The sequence below is a fragment of the Lissotriton vulgaris genome, chromosome 6 (genome assembly GCF_964263255.1).
Source record: "Lissotriton vulgaris chromosome 6, aLisVul1.2, whole genome shotgun sequence".
Taxonomy (NCBI): Eukaryota; Metazoa; Chordata; class Amphibia; order Caudata; family Salamandridae; genus Lissotriton; species Lissotriton vulgaris.
In genome coordinates this window covers 1,281,140,599-1,281,164,334 of record NC_141694.1, presented here as the reverse complement: position 1 = coordinate 1,281,164,334, position 23,736 = coordinate 1,281,140,599, and the positions used below count along the sequence as shown (strand labels likewise).

Here is a 23,736-nt window from a genome sequence, read left to right as displayed (position 1 = left end):
TGGAATAAAGTGGTAATTTAAAAAGGAACAAAATGAGGGCGTTTATTTTGCCATAGAAATTATGATAAGTGCTGCAGAAAGAAAACGTAGGGAATATTTTGAGTGACTTCTCAAATCCTCTTCTATTTCATTAAAAATAATTCTGACATGCAGACTGAAACATGCACTTTCAATACCAGCAGCAGACTTTCCTGGTGAGCAGTAGCATTACTACAGTGATCTAATGAGCAACTAGAGTGCTAACATTCTGAATTAATGCAAATGTGTGACACGTCTGAATGCCTTCTTGATGGAATCAAAGTAAAAAACTGAAAGTATTTCCTACTGAGGAGACTGCAGTAAATGAAGAAATCGGAAACTTCATAACAAATAAATCGCCCAAGATGGCCACCAGAGACAAAAGAGACCAAATGTAGCACACATATCACTGCGATGTAGCCTAATGACATAAGTGTGCAAAACACTTTTTATTTTTGGTGTTTTTTGCAGTTTTATATAGTGCAGACTGGTCAGGTATTGGAGTGCTTTACTTGAGCATTGTTTACATCACACATGGACAAATTCATTTTGGTTGTAGACATGGGGAGATTAAGAGATTTGACCAGAATCACAGAATGTAGAGCTGAAGCAGAAACTCCAACCTGGTTCCCCAGTTGCAAAGTCTGCAGCTCTGGAAGTAACACCACATCCTCTCCCCTAAGTGCAACATTTAATCAAGTGGTCAACTGGATAAAAAACATAAAGATAACAAATAATTTAAAAGTGCTTTCTCGCTATATGAAAACTCAGATATGTCCTAATTTTAGTTTTTTAGAGCACTAACCATAATTTTGATGCAAATAAGACTCTATTATCTATGTAATTTCTAAAGGAAATGCTCTAGGTATTACAGTTTTGATTACATCAAGATGACGTCAGGCGTGCCACACTTTTGTCATAAATATTGAATGTTAGCAATCTAGTTGTTCATTAGGATACTGTTGAGGGGCAGAGGCTAGGGGCACAGACTCAGAAAATTGAAGGCAGGTAGAAGAGTGCAGAGGCAACAATTTGACCAAACTTGGCAGGCAGGAAGGGCAGTGGCAGCACAACAGACTATCGAGGGTAGTGGAATGGGGCGCAGGGGCAACAAACCAACAATACAGGACAGGCAAGAGAGGCTGTGGCAATATAACAGACCATTGTGGGCAGAAGGTAGAGGCAGTAGTAGTACAACCATATCTGCCAACAGACCCGATTCAGCCAGGAAACATCCAATGTTTTTAAGCCCAAATGGGCTTTATTTGATCTGTCTCTTGTCTCCAATCTCCTCTTTTTCAATGGAAGTCAATGGGGAAAATCAATACCCCAGTTTATTTTCAAAATCTCCCTCTTACCAAGTTCAAATTGTTAGCAAGTATGGTACAATGGATCATGGAAGGCAGGAGGAATTGGGGTAGGGACATGGACTCGGATAACAGAGGACAGCAGGGACATGGAGAGGTGCACCAAACTGACCTTACAGGACAGGCATCAGGTTTTGCAGCAGCACAATACACCAGATAGGGCATGCAAGACGGGTGTGCAGCACAACAGTCCAAAGAAAGCAACTAGCTTTACACAACCAACTGAAGGTGGGAGGGGCTGTGGCAGCACGAAGACCATGCATGGCAAGCGGGAGGGTTAGTGGCAGCACAATGGCCATGATGGGCAAGAAGGAGGGGGCAGGGGCATGCACAAAGGACCATGGAGGATAGAAGGGAGAGTCAGGAGCTGGGCACAGACAAGAGAGTTCAGAGGAAGGGGTTTCACAACAGACCACGTGGGGCAGGCAGGTGGAGCAGTTGCAGCCCAACAGACCAGGGTGGGAAGAAGGGTGTGGCAGTAAAATGGAACATGTAGGACAGGAGGAAGGGGATAGGGGCATGAAATGTGAACAGGCAGGGTGAACGTGGCAGGGATATGTTACAGTCATCTGGGAATGCTAGGAAGGTGGGAGGGAAGTGGCAGCTCAACAGAACACTCACAGTAGATAGGAGGGGCAGGTCCATGGTGCAAAAAGGTTGGCAAAAAGGATGGGGCATGCACACAGACATCAGAGGGCAGGGGGGAGGAGAATAGGCACAGCAAGCTAAGCACAGAGGCTATTTAGGAGGTCAATGATGGGGCATGGAATTGGGCAATGGAGGGCAGGTGAGTGGATTGGTACACCATGCTAAATGGAGGGCAGTGGCAGCACATCAGACCATGCATGGCAGGAGGCTAGTGCATGGATTCAGACAACATAGGATAGGGAGGAGGTGGATGGGGCAGCAAGCTAACTGTTCACTGAAGGCGGGAAGGCCAGTGGCAGAACAACCGCCACACAGGGCTTTAATAAGGGAGCAGGGACATGGACTTGGACAATGGATGGCTAGGAGGAGGGGTGGTAGGAGCAGCAAGCGTGGGCGGGTGCAGCACAATGCCTGGCCCTGCATCCAACCCCCACCATCCATTGTGATATACATGTTACCTAATGTTAAAAAAACCTAGAAATTTGCTGAAAAAAACAAAGATTACAGGGATGTCATAATTAGATTCAGATTTCACTCATACACAACCAGTGAAATTCAGCAGTTATAGTTACTGAGCTAACTATAACTTACGCCCCCGCAATGTACTGCTAATGACCTCAGACAATACATCATTCATGACATGGTCAGTTACATTACTCATGACATCACTCATGACATCTCAAATGAGCTGTGAATTGAATGGGACTATAATCGTTAGAACTTGTGTATATTAACACCTCTTTTTTTCTTTTCTTTCGTGTAAGAACCATTATAATACGCAACGTGCCCAGATCAATATTGCCGATAGCCTTTCAATTTAAAGTAATGTTTAGTCCATTATTTATGTTGATGTTTGCAATCCTAAGTATGTTTATTATGAATAACTCACATTGACGAACACACAGGTATGGCGGTCATGGAGCAAGATATGCTGAAATGACATTGTGTGAATATTAACACTTTTTTTCTTTTCTTTATTGTATCAATTCCTGAATTTGCACATCGTGACCAGGCCAATATGGCAGCCAGCTTTTTGGATTAAAGTTATACGTAGTCCTTTGTTAATGTTGGCAACTGGACGCATTTGTACATTTAAATAAGGAAGGTACAATTACGTCTTGTATCGTATCAAGGTTCGGACGATCCGAAATGCGTGGATTGCATCCTTTGTAGAATAAATAATTCCAAACTACAACCTGAGTGCTGATTCCTTCCTTGAAAAGAGTGAGAGGAGATTAAATACATATATATATAAAATCCACTGAAAAAACCACAAGTTTCAAGGACATTATAGTTAGAAATTTGCATTTAAAAAACTTTAGATATTTTCTGAAAAAACACAGGTTTCAGGGACGTTCTAGTTAGTCTGACATTTCACTCATACAAAACCAGAGAAATTCAGCTGTTATGGTTAGTAGAGCTAACTATAACTCACGCCCTCGCAATGCACTGCTAATGACGTCACATATTACATTACTCAAATGACATCACTGATGATATCACTGATGACATCATCCAGTGACTGTGAGTGTTTCTAAAAGGTTTAAGAATGTGATATAAATATATATATATATATATATATATATATATATATATATATATATATATATATATATATATATATATATATATATATGAAGATTCTGTCAGTGTGTGACTGACTGTATAAGTGAGTGATTATACATGTCTGGGTGAGTGACTAATCAGTTGCTGTGTAAGTGGCTGCATGGGTTGATGAATAGGTACATTAGTGTATATATGGGTTATTGATTGATTGTCTGAGCACCTGTTTGGGTGCCTGAGTGTATGTGTGTTGTGTGACTACCTGCATGGATGTGTGAGTGGGCGATTCCCTGGCTATATGGGTTTATGAGTGCATCTGGAAGGGGCTGTATGGGTGAGTGAGTGTGCGTATGGCTGTGTTGGACAGCGACCACCCTTGAGGCGCATCCAGTTTTTTTTTAATTGTTACCATCGGTAACGGGGCTTAAAGATCCGAGACTTCCACAACCAGAATGCCCCACATGATATTCAATCAAGCTCATCTGGGGGCGTGGCAAACAGCAGTATTTCAGGAGGAAGACCGGGAGCACGTTACATATTTCCGCCAGCAGTAACCTTTGAAAAAGTAGATTTCTCTTTGAAACGCGTCAGGCAGAAGCTGACTGAATTGGTGTTAGGTATCAGGGGCATGTTGCTGTCCGTACCGAACGAAGGCTTGATGTCTCAGGCGGGCATTGGAGTGCTGCCCACAGCTTGGGAAAGCTTGGAGCATTATATATATATATATATATATATATATATATATATATATATATATATATATATATATATATATCATTTGATACATGGATTAGTAAATAAACAATGTGAATGTGTGCATCACTGTCTGTTGTTGTATAACATGCTGCATCAGTTGGTCACTAACTACATGAGTGTGTATATTAGTTATTGATTAGTTGGGTGAGTATTTGTATGGGACACTGAGTTTGTGTGTGGTTGGATGGGGTGTGTGTAACTCTATGCATAGATGTGTGAATGGTTGATTGACTAGGTGTATAGGTTTAAGAGTGCATGTGGAAACAGTTGTTTGGGTGACTGAGTGTATTTTTTTGTGTGTTGGTGAGCGAATATATGTGTTAGTTGTACATCTTCAACAAAGTAAAAAATAAAAGGCATAAAAGGCATTGTATGTGAGAGTTGGTGTATATAAATAAGTAAATCCATGGAACACCCCCGATGCAAAGTAACACAAGTCAGCACATTGTTCTGCATTGTATTACTTTGATTGACAAAGTAATGCAAATAGGGATTTGTATTGGTATTTTAATTCTAGCAGAAGACTTTGTGCCAGGCTGCTTTAAAATAAAGTAATGGAAACATGATGCAAACTCTCTGTATATTTGGGCCTTATTGTTTAAAGACTTTTTCCTGCATCCTTCAAATAGTTTATCAGTGATTTGACACACTCCACATCAGTTGTTTTATTATGGTTAGATACACCATCTTGCGCCTGTCTTATGTTGATTTGTTCTGAAATACGTTTCTAACTAAATTTAAAAAAATCTTTTGAGAGCACTTTATAGTTCGGTAAGCTCTCAAGGGTTTATTGGGTTTCACGTCTCTATGCTGACTACAACAATCTAGCAAACAACCTGCTAACTATTGGAAATAGATGAGCTAATCCATGATGGAGCACCCTATTGGGGCAATGGAGGGTTCTGAATTGGGGGCAGAAAATATACTGCAGGAAAAGGGCAGAAGTAGGGAACCTTACTATATATGTTTTGATAAACCAAGTCCAAAATAAATTGTTTGACAAGATTCAAGGGAAGTTTGGCATAGCCTCTAACCTTGCATGGATATAAAAGCAAATCAGACACCCTATTGCTCAAATGTGAATTATCCCTGAAAAAATAAAAGACAAGAGGTGGTTGGAAAAACAGGAACAGTTGGTTTAATTAAATGCAGAGGCCGGTAGAGCAGCAACAAAGTTGGGGTCTGAAGACTGTCTCTAAGCACATTGGTTTCGGGCGTATTTTTTATACATTACAGGAAGTGTCATAAAGTAATTTGTACGTTCCTCTGGAGACAAAAATCCGTGCCAAGTCACGGGCCAAAAATCTGGTCATTTAGTAAGAAGCTCAGGTGGGTCTCAACCTTGAGTGGAAAACAATGTGGAGCCAGTGGTTACGTGTCCAGATGATCCGCATGGGGAGCGCGTGATTACTGCGTATAGTGTGCATGCTGTGTTCTGTTTGGCTTAGTATTCCTAACTTAGAGTGGCATCTGGCTGGTTTTGGGAACGTGTGCCTCTCCAGTGTTTTATTGGGGCCAATCTTCTAAGAACATTGTGGGGTCGCTGCCTATCTGTGGGATCGATCTGGGTTTTCCCATTTGGGTGCTTTTCTAAGGGTTATGTGTCACCCCACCCATGATCTGCCAATCAGTTGCCTCAGGCCTAGGTCGCAGGGCCTGTCTGACCACGTATCTCTGACTCAGAATTGATGGAGAGGTCATAGCGGGTGGATTCTGCAACAGGGATGCAAGTTTGATGTTATGCGTACATATATCATGACGTACATCGACACTGTATTTTTCAATATTAACAACTCTATGCCTGCTAAAGTGAGAAGTCCTGCCTTACAACCTACCAGCTCAACGTCTGAATCTAGTGCAAATTAGGGGAGTAATCTTTGGCTCTTTACAGACAGTGAGGTTGTTTAGGATCAGATGGCTGGAGAAGCTCTCAATGCGCTATACAAGGAGAGATGGAATGACATTTTACTTTTTCATGAGAAGGGACACAGAGAAGCTTACGTTTAGTTACTTGAAAATCCCACAGGAATGGTACCGGTCACCATCTCACAATGTTGCTGGTGCAAATACCCAAACTGCACATAATACCCATCCTAGAGTCTGGCCTGGTGTGAGAACACATAAGAAAGTCATGCAGAGTTAAATTTCATAACACAGCATCACTAGTCCTATTGCAAGACATGTCCGACCTCGAGGGTTCAAAAACACACTGAAGATGTGGGTTCACCACTGTACGAGCAGTGGTTACATTTTGCATCATCAGACACCCATAGCAAGCTTGCAAACAGAAATAATTATGATGATGGGACACAAAAGAGTTACATAACTCTTTCTCTATTCAGTATTTTGAAGCCAAGCAGCTTCATTGTAGCCATACAGGGACAGTATATCACAGTAACAAAATAATTCTAATATCTCCCCAAATCAATCGACACAACCAGACTGATGATTTTACAAGCATAGGAAACCAAGCTCCACCCTCAGTGGCTTCTCAGACTCAAACATAAAAGACCCCACCTTTCCTGCCCATACAAATAATACATTATCACCTCACCAACACAGGACTGAAGTTAAAGCACCATAATAACGATCAGACCTTGTACACTAAGATCAGGACCACGTCAAACACACATAATAACAATCCTCTTTTTATCCAACAAAACGTATGGTACATCCCTCAACACCAAACTAGGATCCGTAGGATACAGTAGGCATACCCTGTGACCACCCATGTTCAGGTCATTGGTTACGCGAGTGGGTTGTCAAAAACCTTACCTACTGACTGACAGGGAGCTGAGGGTCACATGACCAGCAGACCTATCCATTCGATCGAATTCGTCATGGGGCCACTGCTGAAATAGGTAACATGGAGATACAGTTGAAATTGAAACATTTCCTCCATGGTTAGTGGTGTCGTTCATCTAAAGGCCCTTGACGTGTGTCTACAACTTTATCCTGATATCGGATATCCTGATATCGGAATCTTGATATCGGCATCAACATAACTTCTCTGGTTAAACTTTTTCATCTACGTCATTTCGTCGCTTCAAGATCTACCAATATCTTTGCCCTGACAAAGCTCCCAAGGTTGGGGAGCGAAACGCGTTGGCTGTCTTAAAAATGAAAAAATAAAGGAAAATATATTTTTGATACAACGTGGTCCTGGTTTACTTCATGCTTGGTGCTGCCTCCATTCTTTCTCTATAGTAGTTAAAAGTGAACAAGCTTGGATAGATGTCAGACCTGATAATGTTTGGTGGTTAGAGATCTAAATTTTATGAGGTGAGAAATGTTTGGTCATGAGTGAACTGGAGAGGCAAGCCAATGCCACGTATTCCCATATTAATTCATGACTTCGTTCTTTCTAGAGTTTTAAGTGTTTATTTCCTTTTTATGTTTGTTTTTAATATGCATTTCCTGGCGGTTGTATATTTTGATATGTCTATCTGGTACAATTATTACACTCTGACAATTGGGTCAGGGTGAGAATGGGTGATGGCCGAACACTAACCAACGACACACATACGACTGGAGGATTAAACCAAGGGTGCCTCCTTGGTCCACTGCTTTTAACTCTATTTCTACCAGATCTCACTATCGCACTGAACGAAGTTAATGCACATCCGCCGAGGCTAGCTGGAAAGCAAATATCTAATCTGTTGTATGCAGATGATATGGTACTTTTAAGTCAAACTAAAGTGGGGTTGCAAAGATTAATCGATCGTATATCAATGTACGCAAAAGAAAATGAAATGGTAATAAACGAAACTAAGACCAAAGTAATGGTAGTTACGAAAAATACAAGATTTTAAAATAAATGCAAATGGACGTTGGAACATACTCAATTAGAACAGGTTGATTCCTACCAGTATCTTGGAGTCATCTTTAATGACAGTGGAAATTTTCTTCCGCAGAAAAAAGATATTACCAGGAAAGCTAATAGTTTGGTTGCAGCATTTTGGTTTATACAAAAAAAAATAACTGCATTGTCCTATTGTCCTTCACTAAAGATCATATCAGCAAAATTACTACCTACCCTGACACGCGGCTGTGAGGTATTAAATGGGAAAGATGCGGAGATAACGCAGTTGCTAAAACGTATAAAATCTTATTTCGCCTACCAGACAATGACTTGCAAGCGGAGGTGAGGTTGGAATTTGGGATAAATAACCAGCTATATGCAAGAAAAGGTCAAGCCCTTAAAGTGTGGAACCGAATAAAAAATGATCATTACAACCAAATGTCCCAGATATTATGGCAAGAAGTCAAAGATAATCGAAAACTGCAAGCCTGGTGCTATCTAAATAAAACAAAGGAAGAATTTGGTGTAACACCAATTTGGGAGAATACAATTACCCAAGAAAGTTTTAAAAAAACAATTAACAAACTCACTAATCAACTGTTGCTGATAAAAGATAAAGATATATTTGTAAAAAGAAGACACGCATGGCTAATTATAAATGGATTTATGAAAAAAAAGTCCAAGAATATCTTGAAACATCATGGTCGCAGCAAAATAAACAAATCTTTATCAGAGCACGTTTTGGTTTATTGCTGGGTTTATGTCATTTACCCACATGGAAGAGCAATGAAGAAAACACTATATGTAGGTTATGTAAATGTGGACAAGAGAATAATATACATTTATTGTGTCTTTGTCCTGAATTAGAAATTGAAAGGAAAATCACTCTTAAGAGACTATTCAATGCTCCTGGAGTAAGGACATGTACAAGCATTGATGGCATGCCTAAACTCTAAAGATATATTTATGAATTCTACATTTGTAAAAAATGTATGTGTTGTTGGTAAAAAACTTGAAGATTAATTCTTGAACTATCAAGTCAATGTATCCAAAAATATAAGTCTTGAACTTTAATAAATATGCAATATGAGAAAAATCGTGTATATAGTGTTTTTAAATTATTTTATACTTGGTGATATTTTAAGCATTTTTGTAAGATTTTAATTAATCAAACAAATAAAATAAACTTGAACCTTGATATGTCTATCTGGTCAGTACTTGTTAATGACTTTGTAATGTCAGTAAAAAGGAGTGGTGTTCTTTCAGGTGTTGCTGGTCTGTGGATAATTCTATGTGGGATAGTTATTTCATTGTTGGGGTTTTGATGTGATATAAAACTTAGATGTTAAAAATGTGGGACAGTTGTAGAGAAATAGAGAGATGATTGACGTGCCTCTAGCCGCTAAATGTGGTGGTCAGTTAATGTTCTTAGCCTGGAGCTGCTTTGTGTATTTTGTACTTCAATATGTCTTACATTCCATTCTATTCAATTACGTATGTCCCCCATTCCATTCTTTGGGTCTCCCTTGCACAATTAAATACACTCATTTAGTATGATGCTCAACGTTCTGTTATTCTGTTCTTGCAGGGTGGTTCTAGTTAGCCTAATGTGTGTGGTTATGTCTTTTTTGCATGTCTCAGATTAGAATAATGCCATATTCTATTACCTGTGACATAGTGATATCATGCAAGATGTAACAACAAGTTGTCATTAGATGGACGTTCTTAAAGCTTCAAATCTGGCGTGAGGGAACAAAAGGAACATTTTAATTCAGAGGCTTCTGTAATTTCCATTTTGAAATCATTTACATGCAGACATCCGGTATACTGGCCTTTTGTAAAGTGTGTGCAGAGAATTAAGTTTGTTAAGATATTTATTAACGAGTGATGCCTGATGAAATTAGCATACACTGAGATTAGTTTCTTTAATTGGGCCAATTCCGCTATTCGTGGAATTAAAGCTTTGGTGGATTAGAAGAAAAAAAACAGTGACTGAATGAAACAAAATGAGAGTTGAGACACCAGACCAAACTTAAACTTTAACTGGGATACAACCAGCAAAAAATAATAGAGCTCTTGATATCTGCAGTGATGCTATTGTGGTTTAGTCCCAATTGTTTTGCTGTTTTTTCTGGTGCCATACTTCTTCATCATTAGTCTTGTTTCGTGCCTAACCTCCAAACAAACATGTTTTTTTTAATTTAGTTGGAAGTGTGATTGCTTTGTAAATCCTCTGAATACCTATTGGTGATGATTGCTAGGTGTGCATATTGCCCTTTGGGCATCACTCTGAAGAATAATCCGTATTTTGCAATGCATTAAGCTCTTCTTACGTGCACTAGTAATTGTTCCATGTTCTGTTGCATCACACAGATTTCGAAGAGTCACCACTTAGCAATGAATCCCTGGAAGCCCTACGGACCCTATCATTTTCAGAACTTCCTGATCTACAGCAGTCGGCCGCCTTGTACTATTTGCATGTCAGTCAGCACTGTGAGTATGTGCTCTTCTTAGACTAATCAGTGACGCTTTTATTATCTGTTGCTCTTTTCCTGATGTAAATGGGATTTTGTTGCTCGGACGAATCACCTCACTTGTGCTAGGGTTGACTGTCCAACTGACGGAGAGCCAACCTGGGTTGGGAGCTAAGAGAGGACGGGGTGACACTAAATGTTTTCAGAAGAGGTTTTACAGGATTCTCCCTACTGATGTGGGATGCCTGTGAGGTGAATGTTCCTCACTGTGAAGTTCAGCATTTCTGTGGGAAAAGACAGTTTAATATTTAGCCTTTATATCTGTAATAGCAGAAAAATAATTCTGAAAGTGCAAAATTCCTTTTAACTATAGTGAGTGCACTTCTGTTGGAAAGAGGTGTGCTTCTGTAGGTATTTTTAGAGCACAAACCTGGACAGTGATATTTGGAGTTCTGCAAAATAGGCAAGAACCCTAACTGTGCCTGCCTGTCACCTTTCCCTCTCTGAAGTTTAGTACTGAGATTATGGCAATGGGAGCAGTCCCAGTTGCTAAACTGCGATTTCCCTGGTTGCTTAATGTGCCCCCTTTTCTTCTTGAATCTTCCCACATACACCACCCACATCAGTAAAAACGTTGGGGCTTATTTACAAGCTCCTTCCCTGCCAGTGCTTCACTTTTTGTAGGGAAAAAGTGGCACACAGGTGGCGCAAGGGGCTTGTTAAAAAAACCTTTGACAATTGTCTGAATTGGGAACTATAAATAAGCCAGAATGGAAAAAAAGTATTGAAAACCCACAATTATCAGCTTCCTCAAGCCAAAAACATTTTGACCTTCTTAGACTTCTCATTCACGGTTTCACTGTTGCAATGAAATGAAATGAAAATTAAATTTATATAGCGCCATTGCTACCCTCAGGCCTCCCAGGGCTGTTGAGAACAATGGAGGTTGGGCCTGGCAAATTTGCTGTAACTCTGGCTCCCGCCCTTATGTTCTCAGTCAGACATGCCCAGTATTGGGCATTCAGGGTTAGTATATAAACTCAAGTCAGGATGTCAGACATCCCTTGCAGTGGCTCCTGTGATCCAGCGGGTAACCAACCTCCAAAACTCTAACACCATATATTGATCTGGGCCCATATACACTCTTACTCATATCGGCTGGTTATCGCCGCTGGGGGTCTATTTTTTTATACATGCTTTAATTATTATCAGTTACCTGTTTCATCTAACTAATCTTTTCACTGATCAAAAAGCCTTTTCCTTTTAGTCAATGAACCTATTTAGTTGGAATTAGTTGATGGTGATATGACATAGATTTATTTTATCTTCTATTTTTATTAAATTACCACAGCCTCTGGAAATGTTTACATTTTTTATCTACTTAAAATCATATGAGCCAAACAAATGACAGTACCAACTCCATCTCTCCGAGGAAGTGAGATCAGTTTACCCAATGAGATTATTACAACAACACTACCTCAGGAAAAAGAGGATAGAGAGAGCAGCACATTGACACAATACATAGAAATATATTTACCTAGGATGGTGTGGAAATCAGAGCTCTCTGGCCAAGAGATTAATGAGTCCCCTGGGAAAGATTAGGTGAGAGGGACTTCAGGACAGGATTCAGGACAGTATAGATGACCTCTTCTGGATTTGACGCCTGTGTCTCACCCCTCTCTGACTCTAACTTCCTCCTCGATTCTTCTGCGATCTTCTTCTAATTATATTACCTCCTCGATTCTTCCGTGATCTTCTTCTAATTATTTGGCTTTAAAAATCTAAGTCTGCTTCTCCAAATATTCGATCAGCATTCGGACAGCATCTCGGTCTCTCAGCGTTCTGTCTTACTGCGACTGCGCTGTTCTACCTAAACTACTTCAATTATACCTTTCTAATGGCATGTACCACCCCTAAATGTTTAAACTTTATGAAAACTCCTACTTCTGATTGGACAAGCTAAGGGGATGATCATCACAGCATGCTAAGTTTTAATCATATTCTTTAGTTCATTGTTTTATGTTCCCGCCCATTAATTTGTTTTCCCAAGCTTTATTTCCCACCCATATTCACAATTTTTATCAACAACAATGTACACATTTTACATTTGTCCATTGACTTTTTCAGGATGTTCAGCAGGTTCCCAAGACATGTACCAAGAACGGCCCTGGACGGGTTTCAAGATTTGACATCATTGAGTCTGGCTTGTCATCATTACACCTGCTTGAGGTGTTACGTTCAGTGTAGACTTTAGCATCGATCAGAGGCCCAAATATGAACTAATAGAGAGGTCAAAAGAAAACATATTAATTTCGAAATAAAATGATTTCACTGTATACCACCTATCTCTACTCTAATGCCATTTACTTATAAAGACTCTCCCCGCATTAGCATTTAGTATATAGCTCATTTTAATTTCAGCAAAGCAGATGCTTAGCATGTGAGTTTCAAAGGGGCATTTTAAATGCATTTGGCAGAAGCAGAATTTTCCCCCCAAGAATAAAGACTTCATTCTGCGTAGATGCAGTTGACGCATGCGCCATGTAAGCAGCCATTTTAAGTTCCACTAGGGTTACTTGTTAGTAAAACAGATATGCAAGCTTTGTCTAGCTAAAAAATATGTAATATAGTGCATATTAGTATCACAACACATTATTAATACTACGTTACGGGTTTATATGAGAGGATTGTATCCAAGCAAGTCTCTTTTATATGAGTCCTTGCTCCATCACCTGTCCACTGACACACTATTGAATCCAATGTGAGTGCCTGACATACTTTAAACACAGCTAAAAACAAAAAAAAAACATATTCTTCCTAGCTGGCTGAAATTTGTGTCTGCCCTCTCGGTCTTCCCCATTCTTTTTCATAAAATGCAGGTCTGATGGCAATTCTGTGGATGTCATTTGAGCAAAGCTGTGGAAAGTACTACCAGCGAGTCTGAAGTTAGAAGCCAATGCTGTCCCTGCTTTAAAATGCTGCTGTTCTTGTAATACTATTAGTAATCCTTTGGGAGGGGTGAATAGCCTGTTTCTCTTTCTAAATTAAACCTTCAAGGATATATCTTCAATGTGCCTGGATCCTTGTGTTATTTATGTGGTGTGGGCCTATAATACACATGTGCCCGCAGAGTGGAACACCCATCACAATGCTTCTTATCACCTATCATTATAGGCTGACCCGTAAAGCTCAGTGAAGTGAGAGAATTAATCCTTACTCAGTGGCAATGGAAATAGCTGAGGAGAGGTGCAGCCAGTATTGTAACTCGTGATGCTGATATGAATAGAAAACTAACTCACCCCTCAAAGTTCTTGTACCAATCACTGTTTTCAAGGAGACTATAACCCTGACTGCAACAGAAGAGGTGGAAAAAAAGACAAACCACTGTTTTTTACACCCTGTTCTCTGAAGTCAGGCTTTCTTCCTTGCGTTGCCAGAATACAGTAAAATTGAATGGGGAATGGGTTGTCTTTTCATAGCAGACCCAGGAGAAACACCAGGAGCTACTCCGCTCATCAATGAAGCCACTGCTCAACAGTGAAGCAGCTTTCCATTGCCTCTGTGTAATGGTAGCACCCGCTCAGGTTTCCAAGGATGATATCTGGAACAAACATGTTGGACCACATCTCTCCTCTACTAAAATAACTTTACTGGCTTTCTCTAGAAGTCAGAATACAATTTAAGTTAGGATTCATTATTTACATGGGTATTCACAGTCAACATCTGAACTTTTTAAGAGCCTGTTTTAAAACCTCTTGCAGCAGAAAGTACTTGAGTAGTATTGATAAGCAGAAACTGGATTCCAAAACATTCAACTCCTTAAAAAGCTGTCAAACAGCCTTTCTCTTGCGAAAGCCCTGCCATCTGGAACTCTGCGCCAGGTGATCTGAGATGTTGAGGTTTTAAACCTGCGGTCCGGGTGTCGTGTAGTTCCTACCAATCCGTAGGATCTGCGCATTGTTTGGACAACATAAACTAAGGGCCTGGTGTAAAGACTGATTTAGGACACCCCCGCAGGATATGTTGGTCTATAGACCAGATAGCTCACAGTGCCACTGTAAGCCGCTCTAACCTAACAGGGAGAAAACAGTTTCTGGCAACCACTGAAAATGACAACCCTGATTTCTCAGGAATCACGGAAACAGTAAAGAATCTTTCGCTCAGTCACTCGTGCTCTATTGTTCTCAGAAAAATATGATAATCTAAGGTACTCCGACTCTAAGTGTACCTAGTGTGTGTGTAGGTGTAGAGCCAAGAATCCCCCCTAAGGACGATCCAACCCCATTACCTGATGGGAGAGAGTGAAGGACCCCGTCTTGGTCTTGCGTTGGACACCCCTCACAGAATGTGGTGCGCAGTGATTTCTCAGCATGCAGGGACCTTTGGTGTCAGCAGAGGTGTTTCCTCTACCAATCTGTCGGTATGCCTAATTTTTATAAATACAACCAGCCTTTGCGATGTGCGCGCTAGATAAGTGATGTTATGGATATGTGGATAGCACTGTCGCCTAGTGGATGAAGATAGGCAACCTTTGTACCTAGTGCGTAAAGAGGCTTAGTACATGATGTTTAAGGCATAGTGATAATGTTGCGGGAAGATGGATGTAAAAACAAATACGTTTCAGAGAAACTAATCCAACATTGTCGTGCCTGCAAATGTGTACAAAAAGTCACAGCTGAAAGGTTATTTTCTAGGACAATGTGGAGAATAAGCTGCCTTGCTACATGGGCCTAACTCAGGAACATAACACAGGGACTGCAGGGGTACCCAGCTCCTATTCAGTAGGCCCCTGACTGCTTAGACAATGACACAACATTAACAGATTGATAAAGTGTATGTAATTAAACAAGCAAAATGTAAACCTGAACACTACAAAATGTTAAGTAAATGTGAAGGGATTTACATCATGGGGCTAAAATATTAAGCTGTTGTCCTTCAAAAATAATACAGTATGACGATCACTGGCCTCATTTCAGTTTAGATCAGTGGCCTCAGTTCAGTTTAGAAAAGTCACAACCTCTCCATTGAAATTAACATGTAGATGGATAACATTTGTTTGTGAAATAAATAAAATATTTAATCATTTGTGTATTTGTTTTTTGAAACTTTTTAAACTTTATCTTCATTTTAAGTAACAATCAGGCAAAGCAGGATAATCTTTTTAGCACAGACCACGTACTTAGGACAGGTATAGATGAGTACAGATTTGTAGCAAACATGTCCCTGAATCAAGGTGAATATGCTGTGCAGCAATCGACGTTCAATTGCAAATATGGATAGTACCATCCCAGCTAAAAATACTTTTACCACTTTTGCCCATGGGGAACAACATACTCTATTCTACTGAGTTAGCACACTAATAGTATTACAGGAGCCTCCATCTCAAAACTCAGTACTGCCCTATGCAGCGGACGAGTGTGCAAGCAATACCGCACTCATCCAAACCATCAATCAGGACTACCACTCAGTACCTACTGACCTACACCACTCACCTCCCTCTCCTCATCCTCATAATTTCTCGCACGCACTAAGTATTCCTGATATGGGCCCGTATATCCTGTGGACGACTACAGGGCTGTTTAAAATCATGGTAAGCGCCTGATTGGATATTGCAATACACCATGTCTATTATCCAGCACATCGCTACTCTGCGTCAAGCCAGTAATAGACCCAGAGTCCCTAGTTTCCGGTGAGCCATTGTGACATCTCTGTCATATCCTAAAAGAGCTACTAGAGGTGTGTGGGTCAAGGGATCACCTGTAAAATCCTATAAAGTTTGAAATACTGCATACCAGAAGCGTTGCATACCACAGTAGTACTACGATATGTGGGCAAAGTCGCATCACTCACTCTTCAGAGCTGGCAGCAGGAGTCTTACTCTTCATGAAGGCCATATCAGAACAGTCGGGCCAGGGGTTAGTATTTGTTAGATGAAAACTTGTTTCTGTAATTGTGCGTTTTGTTAAGAGGTACAGATCTTAGAATTTATTTAAGCTATGCTCCCTGGTTTCCGGTAATGACTCAGTGGGGGTCCCCGGATTCCAATAATGATTTAGTGGGGGGTCCTCAATTCCAGTAACGATTAAGTGGGCGTCCACAGAAGTCACAGGGTAAGGAACCCCTGCTCTTAAGACCACTCCAGTTTAATGAAGCATTAAAATGCTACTTGTTTAAAATGTATCTAAGTTAATTTCCTTTGCTAAACTCCTGCTTACCCTCGTCCTACCTCAGTCTCCTTTAACCCCACCTTATCATCCCTTCATATCTTGCCTGTTTTCATGTCTCACTCCACTGCTGTCTTTTCTTTTAACCTAATCTTATAGATCCCCTGTACTCAAGGACTCTCACTAGAAGTTATCCTGTTGCTCCCCTCCTTATTATTCTTGCTGTCTCTATCTTCCTTCTCAACCCTCTAAACCCTCTCCTTAAAGTACATGGATACCCACTTCATGTCCTTTCATTTCTTCCTCTCTTTGCCACCAGTGGTTACTTGTTTGTTCTATGAAACAGGTTAACACAGCCCAGCTTGTTGTTCTGTTGTATAGTGTGATGACACCTACACGGTTCTTTTACGTGTTATAAAGATGTGAAAAACTTAAATAAGGCTACAGCTGCTTTGCAGTTTTTTCTTTCGTTGCATTGTACATTATTTCGACCAATAAGATCATAAAAGATATACACACATCTCAATCAGAAAAAATTCATACATTACATCAAAACAATGATTTTAAAATTTGGTCTTTACAATATGAATCGAGTTATCTAAAATCAATTACCATCTAAAATTTAAAAGAACATAATTAAGAATCCGCGTCCAGCTTAAGAAAGCGTGAACGTGCGTGCCACATTGCCGTTAAGTACTTAGCCATTGCAAACACTATCTGTGGGGAAAGATCAGTCTTCAGGATTCTCTACGCAGGTAAGAAGTTTCTAAATCCCATGTTTTTGAGGAGAGGGATAAGCCAGTATTTCCTGATTTTTTGGTAAGGCTCGCAGAAAAATACCACATGTAAGTCATTTTCTTGGGGGTGCGCGCATGCCGGGCAGCGCTCAATGGTCGGGGGCGAAGACCCTGAACTTGTAAATGACCTTAAAGGTAGGGTACCATGCCTCCACTGCAGAAAGAGTTTCCTAGCGAGCGCTGGAGTCATACCATCCAAAACACATTCAAAAGAATAATAGTCTTTGTTTTGGGTGAATAAATTTGTCAGGGAGCCCACCCGCGTCTCATTCACGGCAGCTGTAAGCTTTAGGTTGTAATAAGCCTTTGATAGTTCTTTCCGTGAGATCTTAATGCTTGCTTTTGCCGGATCAGTCCAGAGTTCTGTTAAACCAAGGGTCTCAAGTGACCTTTTTGTATAGGTTAGCCATGGAATACAACTAGCGTTTGGCATGTTTAAAAACTCCTGAAGCTCAGTCCTGTATTTCATGAGATCAATGCTGCTCCAGAGTCGTCGCCAGGTTAATGGCTTGAGTCCCAATTCATCTGCAATTGGCCTGATGTCCACATCGAGTCTCAAAGGAAGCAGCGGCGTACTTGCGGGGAGAGCTACCATCTGCCTGATAAATTTATTTTCTGTGGACATCAGCTTTTGAGCAGTGGTGTGACCCCACAGTTCGCCCCCGTATGTGACTGCCCCCCGGGCCTATGCTTTATAAATTTGAATGATTGGACCCAATGGGCGGTATATAGAGTTCTTAACCATCCTTGAAATACCACCCGCTAACTGCACACGTTTCATGTTGGCTTTAGTCTTGTGTGTTTCCCAGATCATTTTCTCGTTTAGAGTTACCCCCAGGTACTCAAACGTAGAGACCCTCTCTAAGCAGACTGAGCCAAACATGGGGTTGGGGCGTGTTGAGGAAGTGGGGTTTAAGATCATATATTTTGTTTTTAGGGCGTTGATCTCAAGTCCCCTTTCCGTGCAGAATTAGAGAAAACCATCCAGTACCCTTTGGATTCCCATGGGGGATTTCGATAGCAGCAGGGTATCATCCGCAAACATAATAGCGGGGACCCTGCTGCCATCCAATTTAGGGGCATCAATATATGCAATCCTGGACAGGTGGGCGTTTACCCCGTTCACAAAGAGGCAGAACAGGGTCGGTGCAAGCACACAGCCCTGTCTCACCCCTCTGTCAACGGGGAATCTGTCTGTAAGCTCCCCGTTCCTGCCACACCTGACACATGCAAAGTTATTCTGGTGTAATTTAATTAAAATGGATAGGATTTCTACTGGGACACCCATATCTGCCAAGGCTCTCCATAATTTTGGTCTTGGGACCAAATCAAAGGCGGCTCGCAAGTCCACAAACACAGTGTACAAGCTACCGCCCTCGAATAGTGCAGTCCTCCAGTAAATTAGATTTAGACTGAATATTTGGTCGGTTGTAGATATCCCCCTTCTAAAACCTGCCTGATATGGACTCAGAATAGCACATTCCTCCAGCCAGCTCTGGTGCCGATCTAATATAAGCCTCCCAAAAAGCTTCTGGGACACGTCTATGAGGCTGATGTGCCTGTAATTGGCTGGGAGGAGAGGCGAGCCCTTCTTAAATATAGGAACAACCTCTGCTCCCAGCCAAGTACAAGGCACATCCATGCCCCTCAAAACTGCATTAAATAGTACTAATAGGTAGGGGGCCCATATATCAGGCTCCTGTTTAAAGAGATCACCTGGAAGACCATCCAGGCCTGGCGCTTTGCCCAGTGGTAGGCCCGCAGTCGCTGCCCTGACCTCCTTTTCTGTAAAGATGTCCCCCTCTAAATAATTTGTGACAAATGGGGATGAAAAACATTTAGCCCCATTTTCCTCTTTATAGACGGGCTGAAAGTGTTCCTGCCATACGCTTGGTGCGATATTTGGTTCTATTGCTGGTGCTAGGTCTTCGGACCCCGTGTTAACGATACGCCAGAACTTCCGGGAGTCCCTAGTAGCCAGTGAACTAGAAAGTTCCTCCCATTTATTCTGGTCCCATTCCATCTTAGCACTATTGACCATTTTCTTGTTTGCCCGTCTTCTAGAATGTATCTCTAGTCTACTTTTACCCTCTTTAATGGAAAAGAGAAGATTCCCCTTTGCCTTGCGACATGTGGCATTGTACCATGTGGAACGGTGGTAACCAACGCCTCTTGTACAAACCTTGGAAAAGAGATCTATCGACAAGGTACTAACAAGTGCCTCGTGTAGCAGCCACAATGTTTTATGGGTTTCCCGTGAACTTGGTTCCCCGCTGAGGAGTCCGACTTTTTTTAATGTAGGAATTATTCTCGTGTAGAGGCTGGATAGTTTGTCTCTACTGGTAGCCAATTTTTCCCACGTTACTCTCTTTCTATTGTTCTCGAGAAGTAGGGTTGGGTTTGGATTTACCGCCACCAAAGCATGGTCCCTACCCTCCTTGCTAGGGACAGCATAGTCCAATTCCAGGGCGTTATGGTCACTATCTGTTCTGACTAGCACCCTAAAATCAATAATATGCTGCCACGAGGACAGTTGGACTAGGACGTAGTCTATTCTTGACTCCCTGCCCGCTCTGTTAAAGGTATATTTACTGGGATTGTCAGATTTAGTACGGCCATTACACGCCCTAAGTCCATGTTTGAGGGTTAGGGCGGTAATCTGTAGAGCAAGTGGGGTCCATGCTCTAGGTGGGGAAGCTACCGTTGGGGGAACTAGCCATCTAGCATTCTCTTCTAGTGAGGACCCATCCAGGAGGCCGGCAAGAGGCTCAAAGTGTGAGTTGAAATCCCCTCCCACCACGATTGGGATCCCCGTGGGTAGTTCATTGAGGAAAGCTGAAAGTTCCTCAATGGTGGTAGATTCTCGTGCCATGTTTACTGGTCTAGAGTAAACATTTATCAAGACGAGTCTACGGGAATTTGTCCAATCGAGCTACACAGCTAGAATATCTTCTGTGGTCAGCGGGAGTCCCGTGGCCTGGCATCCCAAGTGAGTTGCCACCCATACTGCAAGGCCACCCGAAGGGCGTCCCCTACCCCCCCCATTTCGCCGGAGTGTAAAATGTAGCGAAACCCAGGGGAGAGTGCTCTTCCCTCGCCCAGGTTTCTTGGAAAAGACATATGTCTTTAGAGTAAATAAATGATATCCAATCCAGTTGATTCCACTTGTTTCCCAGGCCTGCCACATTCCATGAAAGAATTTTCAGGAAGAGCGGCCTGTGGTTAGCAGATGGTACTGGAGCGGGAGCGTGGTCGTTTGGATTGGCCGTGGGCATTGTTGCTGTGGTCATAACTCCTCGTAATTCTCCTACTTCCCTGTAACTATTAGGGTGGTTAATGGTGGTCTTATTTGGTTCGCTTATTTGGTTAATTTCTCCATTCTGCCTGTGTGCTGTCTTAATTTCATTTATGGGGCTACAGGGCGTGGAGGTTCCATCGAGACCCTCTCTATGGCAATGGTGGTACTCCTTGCCATAAGACCTCACCTGTCAATCCACCATTTATAGTTCGCTGTACCTGTTGAATGTGGGGATGTATGTTGGATGGTGGAATCTAGGACGATATTCTTTTCTGTTTCTTCCACCCCAGCCACCTCCCCAACCATGATACATTTCCCACCCCTCCTCCTCCAAGATTGGTGTAAAGATCGCTTGCTGTTGGATTCTGGGGTAGTTGAAGTTTGTTCTCCCACTGTGGTCCCACTCAACCCCCTCTCTGGGAAACTGCCCCATCTCTCCGCATCTCCCTCATAATTCAGTGGAGGATAGAAGAAAGAAAGGGGTAATGACTTGATGTTACTCTCCTGGTCATCCGGGTGCCATCCACAGATATAGGCAGCGGTCCTGGGATCTCTAAAATTTATCAGAACACAATCCCCATGGATGGTTTTCTTTGAGCTGCCTACCCATGGAACCCTTCTGACCATCAGGACCTCACTAGTTATGCCTTGGGGTAAAGGTCTGTAAATGGATAGCCAGCTGACCACCTTATTCTTCAGGGAAGCTGTTGATTCTCTGAAGGTGGTTTTCAACTCCGGTACCCCTGCTAGAATTACTGTGGAGGGGCTGGTCTCCGGAGGTAAATGCACAGGTCTAAACTTTTTGGTATTCCTAGGTGCCTCAACTGTTGGAGGTGTTAGTTTGTGTGAGTCATTAGGAACTTGTGCATTGTCCTTGGTGCTGTTAGGGTTGGTCTGGAGGGGTGGGGTGCGGTGGTTGTTGGTTTGTGGGAGTATTAGGATTGTGTGCCTTGACCTTGGGTAGACTTGTCGTGGTTGGGGGAGGAATGGATTTCGCCTTTTGTGCCACAGGGGCTACCCTATTATCTTTTTCAGCGTTTGTTAAAAGATCCCTTTTGTTCTTTGTCTCTGCGCCCCCTCTGCCACCCCCACTATCTGCTTTTAGACTGTCAGCTAATTGGACAGTCGATTTGTCTATGGATACTAGCCTAGCTTCCATCTTAATTAACCGTGCTTCTAGAGGACTTAGTAGAGATCTAATGAGAGCGCCTATATCTCCTAGCGTAATATCCTCACTCGAGGTATCAAGGGGGTGCTCTATTGCCTCTACAAACAGTACATCAGAAGATGTTATCTCTGTTGCATCAGTAGGCCTGGTTTTTGTAGTGGTTTAGCCAGGTCTATTAGTTTCGGGGATAGGATTTAATTTGGGCGTTTCTGTCTTCCTTTTCCCTTTGTTTTGGGTGTCTGTTTTCCTTTTGGGAATAGCCCCTTCCCTTGCCCCCTTGAGAGAGTTATTGGCTGTACCTTTGTCAATGATTACCTCTGGAACGAGGACTGTGGCGGTTAGTGGGGTGGGGTGTGGTTGAATCAATGGCAAATTTAACATGCTCATGTCCACCTATTCACTAAGGTCCTTTCCAATGCTAAATGAAGTCGAATTTAATGTATCTGGGTTCACAGGAGAAATGACAACACCAGGTGTCTTGTTATTAGGGTCGATGTTGTCAATGATTGGTGTGTGATTGTCTCTATTGGCAGGGGACTTGGCATGTGCCAAGGGGCCCATGGAAGATCTCCTTGCCCAATCCAATTCTTGAGAGATACGCCTCTCTAGGACCGTAATTTCGTCAATCAATTGTGAGCCGGCCTTAGCAAAATAGTTTTCCAGCGTACCTTTAGCAGCTCCCGCTGCCGCCAAGTTGCTTTTGCTCCGGGTTTCCCTTGTGGTCATCCTGCAGCGGTGTTTAATCAAAGCTTTGGAGGAAGGATGGCCAGATTCACAGTTGAGCCAGAGCAAGGGGGGTGGCCCAGTCCCGGTCTCTCCCGTCCTCGAACCGCCTCAAACGGCCCGCCCTTTGCCCGGGCTTCGCCCCGTGCTCCGTCCCGCGCGCGTCCCGCGTCGCGGAGTGCGTAGACTGCTTTTGTAGCCCCCAAGGCAAGTGGGCGTGGCCGCTGCGGGAAGAGGCTGCAGGTGTGTCCAATGCCTCGCAGTCCTGCAGCGGTACTGGTTGAATCGGCGGCACGCCCGTGGAGCGGGTGCCGCGCTTGGCGAACTCCATGTGGTGCCCCAGCAGCGGTAAGAGCAAACTGCAGAAGTCCCTTAAGTGTCAGGCAATGAGTGGCACCTGCGGAGCGGGTGCCGCTGAAGGTTATCTTCGCGTCAGGCAAGGGGGCGTGGCCGCTGCGAGAAGAGGCTGCAGGTGTGTCCAATGCCTCGCAGTCCCGCAGCGGTGCTGGTTGAATCGGCGGCACGCCCGTGGAGCGGGTGCCGCGCTTGGCGAACTCCGTGTGGTGCCCCAGCAGCGGTAAGAGCAAACTGCAGAAGTCCCGTAAGTGTCAGGCAATGAGTGGCTCTCGACTGTGGCTTCGACCCATTATTGCAAGTCTGGGCACTTACACGTACTGATGTAACACTAAAAACCATGATATATGAAAATAATCCTTCGTACACAATGCAGTGAAGAACATTAATGTTAGCCCAAGCAACTATGCACATTGTAACTTCAAAGCACGTTCAATTGCAAACTTTGTAAGTGTAGAGATTCTAGTGCTTACAAGTGTTTAACTGCCACAGTATTTAATGTAGCTTTTGGTTGAATATTAGATATGAGTTACATGTGTCATGGTTTATTAATTTGTTGTTATGTACTGCTCTCATTTACTAGCATGAATACTGTTTTCTGAAT

At 42.4% G+C, this 23,736-nt stretch overlaps 1 protein-coding gene across 1 annotated transcript in view; it reads left to right on the top strand.

Annotated features, from left to right (window-relative positions):
• Nucleotides 1-23,736, top strand: part of LOC147708779 (uncharacterized) — a 566,421-nt gene that overhangs the window by 36,347 nt on the left and 506,338 nt on the right. The window contains exon 2 of the mRNA XM_086927407.1: nt 10,528-10,647. Within this exon, the coding sequence (XP_086783533.1) occupies nt 10,528-10,647 (120 nt within the window). The remainder of the gene's footprint in view (nt 1-10,527; nt 10,648-23,736) is intronic.